This window comes from Arctopsyche grandis, chromosome 7 (assembly GCF_051622035.1).
Source record: "Arctopsyche grandis isolate Sample6627 chromosome 7, ASM5162203v2, whole genome shotgun sequence".
NCBI classification, from domain to species: Eukaryota; Metazoa; Arthropoda; class Insecta; order Trichoptera; family Hydropsychidae; genus Arctopsyche; species Arctopsyche grandis.
Window position 1 is genome coordinate 26,534,652 of NC_135361.1, and position 16,992 is coordinate 26,551,643.

The following is a 16,992-nucleotide window of genomic DNA, read 5'->3' on the forward strand; positions in this document are numbered from 1 at the left end:
CACATTTCAGGTATTATTTCCTAACGCATGCGCGCTTTATGTGTTCATGCGTTGTTGTTTATTTTGTACTTGGTTATGTACAGTGTGGTTTTTTTTATTAGAACAGTGATGTCTAATAAAAATTCATGAACAACCGTCTCGTTCTCCGACGAAAGGGTCTCTTAGACTGTATTCGTTGGGGGGGGGGGAGGGGGTTGGTGGCCTCATGTTGAGGGCTTTAAGGGTCAAATTCCTTGACCTTTAAAGCGGGCTTAGAATCAATAGTAAACTTGACTGTGTAATAATTGCTTAAAAACTAATTTAAAATGGGAAACAAATTATAAGAAGTATTAAAACTGGGTTTTCGTGTTAAGAAATTGCCAATATGTATAACTGTACAAAGATAATGCTAAAAAAGATAGTCCGGAAATGACACGCATTCACTATAAATATAGACAGCGACGTTTATTTGATATGTTGTCAAAATCGATTTGATTTTATAGTGTTGTATTTATAATATATATTGAAAATTTGTCATACGTACATATTATAATTTACATTTCGCCAGTTTCATCATTCGACGATCAAAAACCGAAATTGAACTACGTTTTTTGAAGGGAAAAAAAATGCGCGTACAATGAACTCTGTAAAATAGTTAGGGGCATCCTTTTTTGTAAGCAGCACGTGCGGTATACGTTTTGGTCTCGGATTTTGTATTTCTATTTCAGAAATCGTCAACTAAATATAGTCGCTAAAGACGGCATCTTCAGAATCTTTCCCTATCATATTTATGAGAGAATTGTGTTTACCAACGATATCGCTTTAGAGTAGGTACGAGTATACGAAGCGCGTTTCTATTTAATTTTGTTCCAAGATTCTCAAATATATCGTTCCATATATAGAAAATTGTTTTCATTTTCAATTTAGATCTTGGTAAAGATTAAATACACAGGGGAAATGCTACAATTGTAAGTCAGTGTATAGTTGTTGGCCATTTAAACTGAAACAATACATTATACATTGGTGTTTACAACAAAATGTCTATACCCTTCAGGTATAAACACAGATTACCTAAACACAATCTGCTTTAGGTCATCGACTTTAGAGAGTCTTTATTATGTTATAATGTATTAGATGTATTATGAGCATTTATAAGGATTGTAAATAGGTTTTTGAGCTCTTTTTCCTATTAAGCTGTACATTAACATTATAATAATATAATACTATAACTACTAACTAAATTAAATTAAATTGTAAAATAGCAAATGATCAGTAGATCAGTAGCTATTAAAATAGATATAAGATGTATTGTGAACAGAATTTCGTAATAATAAAAAGCATTTCAAAATCAAATATTGCATACTATAGAATTATTATGTTTTAATTCCTCTGATCCGAATTAGATTGAAATAAAATAGTCAAAATTCAGAATTCATCTTTAAAAACATATGCGTGAAATGTATTTAATGGGTTTTTGTTGTCGTATGGTTTGTCTCCAAATAAGGAAAATATGACATAATATATAATCAGATCTACGTAACTACATATGTGTGAAATTAATTTGGTATTGGTACTTTAAGTTTTATATTTGCATCATAATTATTATCCAATATTAGATAGCATTATTACATTAAAATGTGAAGGTCAATTTGAGAAAAATTTTAGCACTCCACGTTCATGAGACCCAAAAATACGCAAAACAAAAATAAAATTAAAAAAATATCGTCAAGAAAAAATCTAAAACTGACCTTGATTTTACAACCAACAACATTCACATCTATTGATTTGCCTAAAATGCAAACTTTCTATTTTTTTTTATTTGTTTTTTCGAGTGGGGCAAAATTTTATTTATTTTTTTAATATTTTACTTCGTCTCATTCGATCATTACCGCTTTGAAGTAGAAATAATAATATATATAAAACGATTTCGGTTATTAATATATGTATTATATTATTTGAATACAAACAAAAATACATAAAATAAATTCACATTTACATGAAAATATTATAATTGAGTATTAAAAACTACACTTAAAAATGAAATACATCTACATACATACATATTTACTAGCAATATTATTGATATTTTAATTTATTGACTCAATATTATTGCTTTTTGAAATTAAAGCACTCTTCTTCATTCCCCCCAAAATTTTGGTACTTTTTATTTAGGTTGTGACTATTTGCAGGTACTATATCCGCAAATTATTGGCTATTTTCAGGTACTATATCTGCGAATTATTGGCTATTTGCAGGTACTATATCTGCGAAAGGCGCAAAGCCTTCTGCGCATGCGCGTGAACTGTCACTGTCAGCGTGTTTACTGTTAAAATTTTTGTTTTAAACCTCTTAAAATTTAGTTCGAACTCGTAAAGTGACGTAAAGTAAAAAATATAATCCAAATTAGTTAATATTATTAATTGTTAGAAAATTATTATCATATACAACGTATAATACCTACATACAAGTACAAGCCGCGAACTAGCTAAATGATATAAATCTATTATAATAACGTGCGAAATGTATTTGCCTCATGTATAATGAACGATTGATTAAACAAGTCTAGCATACATTAAATGTAAGAAATTATAATCGGATTATAAGTTCACGTGCATGCGCAGAAGGCTTTGCCCCTGTCGCAGATATAGTACCTGCAAATAGCCAATAATTCGCAGATATAGTAGCTGCAAATAGCCCTAACCTTTTATTTAACCAACTTTAACATTACCTTTGTAAAAGACTTTAATTCGGTATACAGGCGGACCTCAACTTTCGCACATTCGACTTTCGCACAATTCGCTATTTCGCACATTTTTCAAAAATCGTTTTTTTTTTTTTTTTTGGTGCTAATGCAAAAATGTTTGTTTGCGTGCAATTGTTTCCCTCTCCTCCATTCCCTGTCGCACTATGAAATGCGTATGAACGAGCCCGTACTGTGAAAAGTGTTACATCCTGCACGGCATAATGATGGATGAAATGGAGAAATCTTTGTCTTATTGGATAAGTGACCAAAATCAAAAAACTTCAATAATTCAAGCTAGAGCTCTTAGTTTGCATAAAGATTGGAAGGATAGACTAAAAGAAGATTCTAACACGGTGTTTCATGCAAGTCACGGCCGGTTTTCAAATTTTAAAACAAGATATTCTTTACACAATATTAAATTCACTGGAGAATCAGCTGATGCGGATGAAGATGCTGCAAAAGACTTTTTTTGTTCATTGTCCAAAATTATTGAAGATGGTGAATATTCCTCTAGTCAAATATTTAATGTAGATGAGACTGGTTTATTTTGGAAGCAGATGCCTAATCCTACATTCTTATCAAAGGAAGAATCAGTTGCCCCTGGTCATAAACCTTCTAAAAACCGATTGCTTCTTGGTGGAAATTTAGCTGGTGATTTAAAATTGATGCCAATGTTAATTTATCAAGCAGAAAATCCTAGAGCATTGAAAGGGAAAGATAAAAAATTGTTTCCAGTCATTTGGAAATCAAATAAAAAAGCCTGGGTTACTGCTTTAATATTTAAAGATTGGTTCACTTAACATTTCGTACCAGCAGTAAAGCAATATTGTGAAGTTAATAATTTACCATTTCAAATATTATTAATCTTAGATAATGCTACAGGACACCCAAAATCTCTACAAAATTTATATCCAGAAATCAATGTTGTGTTTCTTCCCCCCAATACTACGTGTCTCATACAACCCATGGACCAAACAGTGATAGCTACGTTTAAACGATATTATATGAGGTCGATAATGAATCAGGCCATCAAGACAACTGACATGGAAGGTGGGCCCACATTAAAAGATTTCTGGAGGAATTATAACATATGGAACGCAATAAACAATATTGGAGACGCGTGGGCTGAAATAAAAGAGTCAACAATGAAAGGTTCATGGAGAAAACTATGCCCACAAATGATGGGTGATATAAATTTTGATGAAACTCCAGAAACTATCACACTTGAAATAGTCCTCTTAATGAACGAACTTAACCTAAATGTTAACATTGAAGATATTAATGAGATGATTGAATCTCATTCTGAACCCATGAACAATGAATTTCTAATGGACCGGCAAGAGAACGAGAATGATATACATATTGAAAGTGAGGAAGAAGAACCAGAAGAAATCATTAATACCTTAACTATAAAAAATATGAACGAAGCTTTTACGCGTCTCGAAAAGTTTTTGAACATTATGGAAGACTGTGATCCCAATGGAGAACGAATATCTCAAGTACGTAGGGCTATTCATAAGAGTACTGTCTGTTACAGAACTCTCTATGAAGAAAAAAAAAATGTCATATTCAACTAACTCTTGACAAGTTCATTACGAGATTATAATTTGCCGTGCCTGAATGCGATCTTTTCCACCTAAGTGAGTGTAGATTATCGGATGTTATTTTAACATATGTATCTGGCAGCCTGCGCTCATCATTATTCTCTTAATTTGAATGTGATGTATGTATGGAATCTTAATCTACTCTCTTCCATTTGGGCGTCGCTGTGATATATTTTTTACTATTTTTCTTTTGCAGAATGTAAAACTAAGAATAGGATTTGAGTATTTTATTTACGTATTATTTTTCTTTTGTTTTTATTTTTTATTTTATCGTGTTTTTCTGCTTTTGCTTTTTTGCTTTTTATTTTATGTATTTACTTTACTTTTTAATGTACATATATAAATAATTTTTATTTAATACATACATTTTTTGCTTTTTTTTTTACATCCCTCAACTTTCGAACATTTAACTTTCGCACACATTTTCAGGAACCAATTGTGTGCGAAAGTTGAGGTCCGCCTGTATATAATTTCAATCTACACACATCAACCAAATTTGGTATGCATATTACAACAACTACACGTGACAACATAAATAAATTACATACACGGATTATATTTGGGAGTCATGTTTATGTGACTGCAACTAATTTTAGCCATTTGCCCCGATGGTATTGGCAATCTGAAAAGTTTCCCTTGGGGCATGCATACGCATATTTTAAATTGCCCTTTAGCATCATTGTACAAATTTCCAGCATCATCGTGGGACTTTGCAAGCGGAATGTTTTTAATATCAATGAAAACTCCCTCTTTGCCGCTGAGAACTATAGATCCATTCACCGATTTGAGGAATATGTCCTGATCGGCAGACCACACCATCTCTTTACTGTCCATGTGGGTACCTTCGGTGCCTCTTATATTGGCGATCATGTCGGAACGGAGAGTCAAGTTTTGATCAATGGGAGCTGCTATCCGATTGGTGTGAGCCATCTGAAATGATTACAAAATTGTATGGAAATATTAAAATATATAAATATAATTGATTTTTTGTTGTTGTTTACTTTGACTGATAAGCTTTTGCTTGGCTTCGGCATGTTGTATGCTGGAGATGATGTTGAAAATACCATTTTTTCAGTCGTTGGATGTGATACTGTAAACGATGTAATACCATCGAATGAAATTCCAGAGGGTGATACAGATAAGACTTGGTGTGGAGCGGTGCGTGGGCCTCGGTTTGCCAACGTCACCCGTACACTACCCCCGGCATCGGTTTCCAAAGAAACTGGAATATCGCGGAAGCCTCTCAATTTACCAGCTCTTTGGTAGACGTGTTCTAGTTCTACATTACCAGAAAGGCGGATTATTGAGGCGTCTGGTACTAGTTCGATGCTTTCCATACCTGATGAAAAGCTAAATTGTAAATACAATATATAAGTATGTAAAATCAAATGCATTTTTAATTTGACTACCTTGACCAAGATGTAATACGCTGAGTATAGTGATTGTAAGTAATAGATTTCCAGCTGCTAGTATTAGAAGCAGTCCGACTAGAGTCCAGAATGCGAATGTTTTACGGCCTCTCAAGCCCGCTTTGGGCAGGTCATCATCAGGACTCTTCCCTATTCCTGTATATCCTACAAAAATCACATTATATTGTGGAGTTTCGATAGTGAGTTGTATTGGGATGTCTTCGTGTCAACCTGCAGAGCTATTGATGAAGCCGTGCACTCTTCCGGGTGGACTTTTAGATATCATTGCTTTTTCGTTACGGGATAAATCATCCGAATGGAGCTGTTCACACTCCAAAAGAGGAGCAGCAGCTCGTACATTTGCCAACATCATTCAAACTGCTGATATTTGTTTATATAAAAATGTAAACACAAAATATATTTATAGGTTATGTTCTACTAATCAATTTTCCTATTCAACGCTTATAATCAGATATGAGTTATAGAAACGGAATATATTACGATTTAAGAGATTTTATTATCGTAGTGGAAGCTTTTGGGATGTTATTCAATATTGGGCGATGCCTGTAGTAATAGTAGAGCTTTCACTGGGAAAACTGATGGTGCGACGCCATTGGTGGAAATTCTGGAAAATAGGCCAATCGTGAAAACGCGTCTGTGACCGTCAATGTTAGCTTTTCCAGTGAGTATTACCAACGTATAAAAGATATCGGACATTTTATCCGTGATTTTGTATTATAAAGGGACGGCATGTAGGGAAAACTCTAATTGTTAAGCAGTGTCTTGTTATTAGCTGGGAAAATAGTACCCAAGTCACAATATTTTTATTTTTTAGCTTTAAAATCTATGTGGTTAGTATATAGTTGTGTAGTGTTTCCAATAGATCAATAAAATTTAAAAAAAATGAGAGACATACAATTTATAGTAGCCTCATTTCCATACACTTCGCTTTCAATATCTTTATATACGGTCTCCGTGACGAGCCAGAATGTTAAATTACAGAAAACGCAAATATCGAAAATCGAAAGATCTTAAGTCGAAAAATCAAAAAAAAAAAAAAATGGTGCATGGTAAACGGTACATACTCACTTAATTTGCGCGAGCAGGATACAACAGGAACAAGAGGAACAGGCTTTTCCTCCCGTATTCTGCGCACGCACATTAATACGGGAGGAAAAGCCTGTTCCTCTTGTTCCTGTTGTATCCTGCTCGCGCAAATTAAGTGAGTATGTACCGTTTACCATGCACCCTTTTTTTTTTGATCTTTCGACTTAAGATCTTTCAATTTTCGATCTTTGCCTTCCGATATTTGTGTTTTCTGTAATTTAACATTCTGGCTCGTCACGTAGACCCCTTTATATAATACCCAGTACTATTGAAGAGCTTTCTTGCAGATTTATTATTATTTATTATTTATTAATACTTTTGGACCCTTGTGGCATTACAGGAAGAACTTAATGCGCCACAATGGCCTACATTTGATAAAGATATAAAAACAAGTAAAATATAAAACAAAGGAAAAAAGCAAAAGCAGAAAACATGGTAAAATAAAATAATAAAAAAATTAACAAAAGGAAAATAATACATCAGAAAAAAAATGAACAAAAGTGTAAAAATCAAAAATAAAATCTATAAATCCCATTCTTTTTTTACATTGAACAAAATTAAAATAGTAAAATAGTAATAAAAATGTACAAAGGAGAAAGAAAAAGTAAAACAAAATATGAATAAAAAAATAAAATCACAGCGAGGTTCAAATGGAAGAGAGTAGATTAAGATTCCACTCATACATCACATTCAAATTAAGAAAGTAATGATGAGCGCAGGTTACCAGATAAATATTTTAAAATAATATCCGATAATCTACGCTCACCGAGGTGGAAAATATCGCATTCAGGGACGGCAGCAACGATTTCATTGAGAAGTCGCATAGCTCTTGGTATAGGAGCCATTCGAAAAAGAACTGTGCGAGCAGGAGGTACAACCATCAAATGATGATATCTACCACGCACATAATTATTAGGTACGCCCATGACGTATTACCACGCAGTATTATGTTCTATGATCTGTAAGTTATGAATATAAAAATTATCCAAAGGTAATTTTTTGTCAAAGTCTGTCTTTTGGCAATGTTAAAATAAAATGTTTAATATTTTCTTAAATGAAAATTGTATTCTATGTGAATTGAATATAATGTTAGGTTTACATGGTACATTTATAAATAAAAAATCAGGGAAAAAAGGGGATAAATAAAACCATAGATATTAAATATACCAGATATTTTTTTAATTTTCTGGATACACACATGACAATATAATGTCTATGTTCAAATCTCTTAATATAAATATATTATTCTTTTTCAAGTATATAAATATAACATTGCTACAAAAATGTAAAACAATTTAGGTACAGTTCCTACAATTATATAAATAAAGTAAATAATGCGTTCTTTAATTGAAAATTAAAAAATAAAAAAGATCTGATAATAATACAATTGTAATGTGTGTGAAACCCTGAGTATTTCATACGTTTATTTAAATCAAAGGAAAACTCGTCCGTTTCATTTTGAGGTATAAGAGTTATGTATTAATTTTATAACAAGGAATTAGGTATTTACTTATGCCTAAAGGTGAATTTAATATGGACAATGGTGTAAAATGTAATATGATTTGGAAAGTTATCGAAGAAATTAGAGTTATCGGAAACCATACGGAAATATTGGATGTAAAAAAGCAACAAATACAATTAAAAAAACGGTTTAAATAAGTAATTTATAGTATTTAATATGTGGGATTAGATTTTATGTGTCTGTTTTTTTTTTCAATTATTACAAAGAAGTGATATTGTAAAACTGGACAGGTTCGCAGATTTTTATTATAGTATACGCAAGTATAACTGTATAAGAAAACGTTTATAGATTATCATTGGGCAAGAAATATCCAAATTACAAATTTTGGAGTTGTTTATAGGTTAGCTTTGATAAATATCGTACAGAATTGTTATAAATAGAGAGAAAATCTTAACAAGATATTTTGGCAAGTCGGTCCCTAAAAATTAAGTTTAAATAATCAATTAAAAATAAAACTATGTAAAGTTAAATAACAAATACCGAATACATTTTTGAAACAATTTAAAAGGCAATGAAAATGATCACAGAGAGTATATTCATACATATTTATAGATTTTACACGATTGAGACAGATTAATATGTAATACATTTTACCTTCCTGATAATAATTCCGCTTACTTATTATAGTTGCTTTTATATAATAAAAGTGATTTAGTCGTTGTCATGGATATTGGTTACTGAATGTCTGTTTAAATATTGTCTCCTTAGAATGCAACTTCAAGCATAACGAAATTAGCACATTTCTTAAGCGAATATCGGATGAAAGCAAAATTAAATAAAAAAAATCAGTTCTATATACTCTCATGAAAAAAAAACGATAATGTACATACATTGATAAGATGGTAATGAATCAGTTTTCAAACCACCGATAATCTTAACCATTTGCCCGCGGCCGTCTTCTATGGAAGCTTTGGGCGACAAGTCTGTAGCGCGGCTGTCTTCCATAGAATTTCTGAACTTTGCACGGGATTTTGAGGCTTATATGCGCCTATTTCAACTGTTTTAAGGTTCAAAATTGGTTGAATATATTACTGAGAGTTGAATGCCATCTATTCAATTTGCTTAAAATGAATATATACCAGTCGAAAATTAGATTTTTGTGGAACCATACTCAAACCTCGTTTATGTGACGTCACATCTTCATACAATTATGAAGAATGATTATTTGACAATTAATCCAAAACTACGAGATATATTATGTATTTTATTGTTTAAAATAATACTTTATGTGTTAATTAACATATCTGGTTACTTGAGTAAATATTAAAATCTGTATTTAAGGTCGAAAATTCGATTGCCAAATTTGCGAAAAAGGTGCCGGGCTTGTTCGCTATATTTATTGCCGCTGGCAAAGGGTTAATAGAGACTCATCCTTGTACCATTGTTGTCATTCCTGCAAACAATTTAAAACTGCACATATACTCTATAGAAACAACATTTTCCAAAGTGCAAAAACATGTGTGATATATAATTACAACAATAGTGTAGTATATTCTAAAGTGATTTTTCACAATGAAAGTATGAGACGACGTGACATTAGGTGACATATTTATTTATTTATATGTGAAAATCGATGGCTGAAAATGACGCGTGAAATGATAATGATAATAGTGACACAATATAAAACTTATCATACAATAATTATATTTTAAGAATTACAATTTGTAATACATATATAAAGATATAATTGTGGCTTTGCGACCAACTGCGACACTACCGACCTTACAGAGAATATAAATACGTATCTGTTATTATCCTAATAATTTTATATTATATTATTATAAAGCATACATGTATAACATATTTAATTTTTACATACAATGCGAAAATTTCAAATCATTTTGTTACATTTTTGAAGTCCGTACTGAATTTTAAATCACACTTTCAAAAACGTCACCAAAATGACTAACTCATTTTCACCACTTTATCTGATAATACTGTAAAAATACACTGAATTTACACTTATATATTATTCCCTATTTATTTATAATATAACAATTATTATTTCAAATAAAATAAATAAATGCATTTATTCATGTTTACAAACATATTAGAACATTCTTCTATCTTGTTCTTCGCACAAACATTGATACGTGCTTACATATAAATGTTCGCATATCAAATCTAATTTAAGAAATGAATCATATTCTTTACATCTTTTTGCAATATGGAAAAATAAGAACATTAAAAAATTAGCAATGATATGCGTACAATATATAAAATATATATACACGCTAACAGTTACAACAATAATTATAAATACTTCATATTTATTTAGCTTTGTTATTTTTTTGGTGTTTATATTAATTAATTACAATTCGGCCATTAAATTTATATTATACACTTTCGTATGAAATAAATAAACCTTTTTCAACATTATAAAAATATTTATCATTTGCAACGCAATGAAACAAAAGGAATGTATGAATTCAGTAATAAATAATAGAACATAATGTAAAGGATTTGTAACGTAATGTCACCGAATGTTAAGGTGCATATTTGAGACGCCGTTACGTTTGATTGTCACCGTTGAATTGTGCCACATTGATTATCATTGCATACCTTCGAATCTGAACTCCATGGAGTATCCAGTGTAAATGGCAAGAGCGAACATGGACAAAACAGACAATAGAAAGACTTTCGTGATGTCTATTCTGCGGTTGCCAGAATTAGTTTCAAAGTTCATGTTATTCTTTACGTCGAACTTCGTCAGGAACGAGTCCTGATCTGGTTTATCTTGACCTGATGATTTTTCAGAAAACGCATTCGAATCTTTCGGTCGGCTGCCAACGTCGACTTTCTCTAATATGGTATGTCGTGTGTCCACGACTGGGATAATCCTCACGCCGGATTCTTCAGCGAAGTCTTCTTCGCCGACGGCCCAGAGGTCGTCCAACTCCTTACCTGTCTTTTGTTTCCAATCTTCATTGGAATTAGAGCGCTCTGTTAAAACCCCACTGGGCCCCTTGCTATGGAATGGAATCTGCTTTTCTAGTCTGTCATCTACGTTGCCTTCCGATCGATGTAAGATCGGTATACTCTCTTTAGATTCAGTGCTCTTATCGAATATAGTCTTATTATCATCGTTATATTGTTTATTGTTTGCTCGTCTGCTTGATTTGTCTTCTTTCTTTACATCATTCAATAGTTGAATTACATCTTTTGAATCGGGACCGAGAATATCTAAAATGTTCATGTACACATTTTTCACATGATTTTTTCCATAATCTGTAGAGAATGTATTTCGATTTCGATTGATATCAATAGTGCTGTTTTCGATTTTCATCGTTTGATTCCAATTGAAATTTTTCCTTTCACTCTCAATAAAACTTTTATTCATGCTCTTATCAAAGCGATCAGGAATTTTGATAACATTTTCAGTTACTTGTGTAGTTTCTTCTCGATTTATATTTATAACTTCGGGATGCAATTTACTGTCTGGAAAGCTTTCTGTAATTGGAATTACAGTAGTTGTAGTTGGAACTTCTTGTAGTTTAACAGTAGTTGTAGACAATTTGCCAAATTCATCTGGAATAAATTCGTCTTCATTGTCATAATAATCATCGTCATATGGCAAATCGTCAATTTTCGACTTTGAAAACTTGTCGATGGGTGATTTGACCATTCCTTTAGTGGTCCATACATTCGGTGCAACAGGTTGTGAAATGGTTTTATCAACTTCTTGTTTAGGATTAGAGCTAGGTATGGGATTAAATGAAACAGGAACTTCAGTTTTAGTTGCTCCACCTCTGTTTGAATACCATTTAGGATTGGATTTAGCATTTTTCTCAAAGCTGTCGTTATCTTGGGATTCTTTATTTTTGGATTTCACTAACAGTGCAATTTTACCATCTGATGTCATAACGGCTGAAACTTTATTCTTCTCTGATTCTTGATAGAAATTGTTAGTATTTTTATGTTCCGCTTTAGCGGCGAATTTGTCGTTATGGGTGGATTTGATTTTATTTGTAACACTTTCATTATCATCAACTTGAAACAGAATTTTAACTCTACCACTCGGGGTATCAAATGTTTTGATCGCTTTATCTAAATTTTTGTTCTTATTATCATGAGTTGTTTCTTGTTTCAAGTCTGCCTTACCTTCTTCAACGCTTGCATCATCTGCCCACATATATATCGTATAATCAGTATTATTCAAATTCTCCGTTTGTATAGAACCTTCTATCAATTTATAGATATCATCATGGTTATCAATCACACTATGGATTTGCTCTACCTCATCATTCTCATAAATCTGATCATTTTGAAGGTAACTATTGTCAGTATTATCTTCAACTATATCGAAATTATCATCAATATGATCCCTGCTGTCTACTAAATGCTTCAAATATTTTTTAAATTGAATCTTTGATTCGTTTCCTTTCTGATCTATCTTTGAAACAAGCTCTTCAAAGTCGCTCTTTTTGAAATCGAAAGTAACGTTAGCTTTGAGTTGTGATTTTTTCTCAAAATCTCTTTTGATTAACTGAAATAGATTTTCCAATATAGAGTCATCGTTGGAATTTGGGAAAAGATCAGAGGCGAATTGTGGCAATTGTTTTAAAAACGCATTTTTCTCAGATTTTGAAATATTTGCAATTATGATTTCAGGATCAATTTCAGATCTGTCATGCGAATTTGTATCCTCAAATATAACCCTCACTGAATCGAGCGCTGAAATGTTTATTTCGGTACTCGTTCCTTCAGTAATAGGATACAATAACTTCTCATCGTTGTCTATATAAGACTCGTCACCTTCTAGGTATGAAATAACTTCATCGTCATCGATTTTATCTTCAACTTCTATAACACCCGGTACGATGACAAGTTTTTCATCTTCTGCCTTCTTCACATCATTAACAACGGCGTCGTAACTATTAGCACTCAACATATAACGAAAATCATTGTTGTTATTAAAATTAGATAAATCATGGCCTGAACTATTATTAATGTTAACGTCTTCATTGCTCGTATAATCTGAATGATTTTTTACATTATAATTGTGGCTATTAATACTATAATTATGAAAACTAATATTATCACTATTATCACTAGCGTTAAGGATAGGGTCATTATTACTAATCTTAACTAGGGGTAAGTCCTCTGATACTGCAATTATTTGCAATAAGCTGGTGGTAGGCTGGTCGGTATTGAAGTCGCGGTTGGCCGCCGTGCCCAGTCAGTTGGAGCCGTGGCCACTTCTAGAGCATTTTCTAGAACAGGCGCACTTGCGCACGACGTCCACGTCTTTGGTGTATCTGGTGCCGTCACTGCACACCAATCTCACCTGAAACAAATTGACATTATTAGAATACAAATGTCCAGAAGAGTGTATTCAATTTGGCATTGATTGTAGAGTACTTTTCTGCGTTTGGTGTTGCGCGGTGTGCAACAAGCGTGTGCCCCGCACGCCGTAGACGGTTTACACCGGGCTGTCCTCAATGGACGACGGCTTTTACAAGAGCCTTCGCTGTAAAATTCTCTGGTGGCTTCTTTCCGGCAGGCAACTCCAACTGTCGATGGACTTCCATTGCCAGGACGATTTCCTCCTTTAATTATACATATTTTTGATTTTTAAATGCTTTTAATTATTACTAAATTATGTGCACAATGCATCTGTAGGAATAATGTCCATCATACTAACGAGAACTCTAGTGCCAAATATTCCGTAATCGCGATTTTAATGTCAAAAATTGTCTCTTATCCAATTACCTTTTTTACACTTCTTTATATCCTTTCTCAGATTACTATCTTCTATCAAGAGGGTGTCTGGTTCACAGCATCAAAAGTCGAAAGATCGAAAAGTAAATATAGGAAAGCAAAGATCGAAAAGAATGTATGCATGGTAAACGGTACCATGTATATATAATATATACCAGTGGTGTGAAATTCTCTCTCTTTTTGTCAAAAATAGAGAGAATTCCTGCGCGGGCAGGATATGGGAGGAAAAGCCTGTAGGAATATAGCACGACTTGTGCTATTACGAATCAAAACCAGTGATCTCATCATCGATCCTGTATAAACATGCATAACTCAAGGGCAACGTCCCCTTCGACCATTCCAGAAGAAAGAGTTCATCGCTCGATCGTAAAACGAACGAAACCCAACAGTGATGTCATCAGGAAACTGTAACACGTGTCCTAAAAAGTCGTTTACGCGTGTCACATGCCCGCATTTTTAAATGAACGACGTCCTGGCGCTGACCCCATAGCAATAAACCACACGTGTACAGAAGATACGTGCCTCGAAAACAGGTCAATACGTGTTCCTAACACACGTGTCCTGGAAACGAAGAAGAAGCATCTGCACGCGGCACGCTTCAAGCCAGAACGTATATAAAGTGATGCAACAGCTCCCAACACCAGAGTGAACCTCTGGAGTTCAACCAGTTCACTTCTCCGAAGCTCAACCTCTTCGTACATACAATAACCATTGTAACAATTGAACAAAAATAAACGATCCTCTTACAAACTACACAACATGTGTTTCATTAGGCCGGGATACGGTCAACATACCTTTCCTGCCTTACACATCTTATATCTATTTTAATAGCCACTGATCTACTGATCATTTTCTATTTTACAATTTTATTTAGTAATTATAGTATTATATTCAGAGAAATATTATTTAGGCGTTATATCTTTGTCAAGTGACGATTGTCCATAGATATTCCTAAATAATTTTAGCATCAGTCGTATTTGATGCTTGATGCTTGACACATGTCTGGTAAAAACTTCTCTGTTTGTTTATATTACTCGCAAGATGGGCAAGCATCGTTAAAAATTGCACAATGCATTCAAAAACACACAATAAACAACATGGGATACACTTTTATAAGTAAATTGATCTGATTGTATTCCGTGCGTTGTAGCGTAGTTATGGAGACTTACCGTGTAATATTGACACAATTTATTTATTCGTAAGGGCCCTTCTATTATTATAACATTTCTCTGATTATATTATTCTAATGTTAATGTACAGCATAATAGGAAAAAGAGCTCAAAAGCCTATAATTACACATATGGATATTATTATGTTTATTTGAATGCACTATAATGTGGTACAGAATGAATACATTTCCGAATGCAGTGTGTGACTTTCTAAACGCAATTTTCATTAATATATTATAACTAGTGCTATGCCCGTTGAAAAATCATCGCCTGAGTGTTGGCATATTAAGTTATTATATAAAAAAGAATTAAAAGAAATATGTCGGTGCTGTGTTCGATCCGCACGGGGTCGAATTTTTTTAAAATACCTTTAAAATAAATATAATTTAATAGTTTGATATGAAAAAAAAATGGTAAAACCTACCTACATATAAATAATATAAAACACCAATAGAAAAAATAATTAATTATATAAATTTTCAATAGATGGCGCTAAATGCTCAGAGACACAGATACACATAATAGTGATATTATATATATGAATATAAATAGTATAATATACCTTGTCCTGTGCCTGTCGATGAATCACCGGAACCATGTTGTTTCGGTTTAAAACCATTATTTTTGTTATGTCCTAATGCTGTAGAACCACCTAAATAATACAAAAAATCCATAATTAAAAATTAACATACGAAATTTAATAATTAAATTCAAAAATAAGCCAACCAATGGATGCCAAAAGTTCGCATTGTGGACCCCGAGTGCCAGGCTTGCACCGGCACGTATAATCACTTTTGGAATCGCCTTCTTGTACACACTTTCCACCCCTCTTACACGGATTCGGAATACATGCTTCCTAAAATACAAAAACGATTTAATTAAAATCGTTAAAGCTTTATATTTCATTATTAAAAGTAGGAAAAAGTATGCCTTTAAAGTGACCTGTGTGTCTCGGGGGTCGCCTTGCATTCCGGCTGTGGATGGAGGTGGTTCAACTTCCATTTCTTCGAGAAGGGCACATCCTGGAGTAACACGAACTTGCCTTGCTGCATTTGTAAAGTCAACTGGTTTATGGTTGATCCACACTTCTTTGAAGCATCCTTTGAAAAGTATTATATAATTTAGTTATATGGTGTTTTAAGTACATTTTTGATGTGGGCTCTTTAGGCATACCTCTGAAGCTTGTCAGATTTCTGAGATGCCATTTATTAAAAGCATCCTTTCCAGCATCATCTGGTAGTCCTCCAAGGTATAGAGGTTTAGAAAGTCGCAAGAACTCTTTAGGACCTTCATTTACTATCGATCTTGCAGGGCCACCGTCGACTCGAAGTGTGAAATTCTTTTTAATTGCCAATAATTCAGCTTTGTGATAGGTACTATCTGATACCATTTCAAAGCTTGAAATAATATAAACACATTATTTTAAATGTTTATTTAATACGAGAAAAGATGTAGCAAAAATGATTTTTCTTTAAAAATACCTGTACATTGTAGAAACTGGATGATTACCAACATCATAACTAACTCGAATCCGTCCGTTGAACAGTTCAACTGCCAAATGATCTTGTGCTCCAAAATACATTAGAACTCCATTTTGTTGGGAAGAGCTAAATATCATTGTGACATTGGCTTCCGGCCTTGTCCTCAATGGTTCCATTTCAACGTATGAATTGTTATGTACAAATGTCAACGATGTGAGATATTCGCACAGTTTACCTGAAATGTTTAGAAATTAATG

General features: G+C 32.9%; 2 protein-coding genes across 2 annotated transcripts in view; both read right to left on the minus strand.

Annotated features, from left to right (window-relative positions):
- Window positions 1-4,518: 4,518 nt before the first annotated feature.
- Scgbeta (sarcoglycan beta) lies at window positions 4,519-6,116 on the minus strand. The gene is made up of 4 exons (XM_077434852.1): window positions 5,967-6,116; window positions 5,736-5,900; window positions 5,328-5,665; window positions 4,519-5,256 (listed from the first exon to the last, which is right to left on the minus strand). The coding sequence occupies exons 1-4, from the start codon at window positions 6,106-6,108 to the stop codon at window positions 4,867-4,869; spliced, it is 1,035 nt and encodes a 344-aa protein (XP_077290978.1). The 5' UTR covers window positions 6,109-6,116; the 3' UTR covers window positions 4,519-4,866.
- A 6,077-nt stretch (window positions 6,117-12,193) lies between these two features.
- Window positions 12,194-16,992, minus strand: part of sli (slit guidance ligand) — a 255,009-nt gene continuing 250,210 nt past the window's right edge. Inside the window, exons 25-31 of the mRNA XM_077434116.1 lie at window positions 16,736-16,970; window positions 16,428-16,651; window positions 16,197-16,354; window positions 15,981-16,110; window positions 15,817-15,906; window positions 13,726-13,913; window positions 12,194-13,651 (exon numbers count right to left, since the gene is read on the minus strand). Coding sequence (XP_077290242.1) covers window positions 13,544-13,651; window positions 13,726-13,913; window positions 15,817-15,906; window positions 15,981-16,110; window positions 16,197-16,354; window positions 16,428-16,651; window positions 16,736-16,970 — 1,133 coding nt within the window. The 3' untranslated portion in view covers window positions 12,194-13,543. The remainder of the gene's footprint in view (window positions 13,652-13,725; window positions 13,914-15,816; window positions 15,907-15,980; window positions 16,111-16,196; window positions 16,355-16,427; window positions 16,652-16,735; window positions 16,971-16,992) is intronic.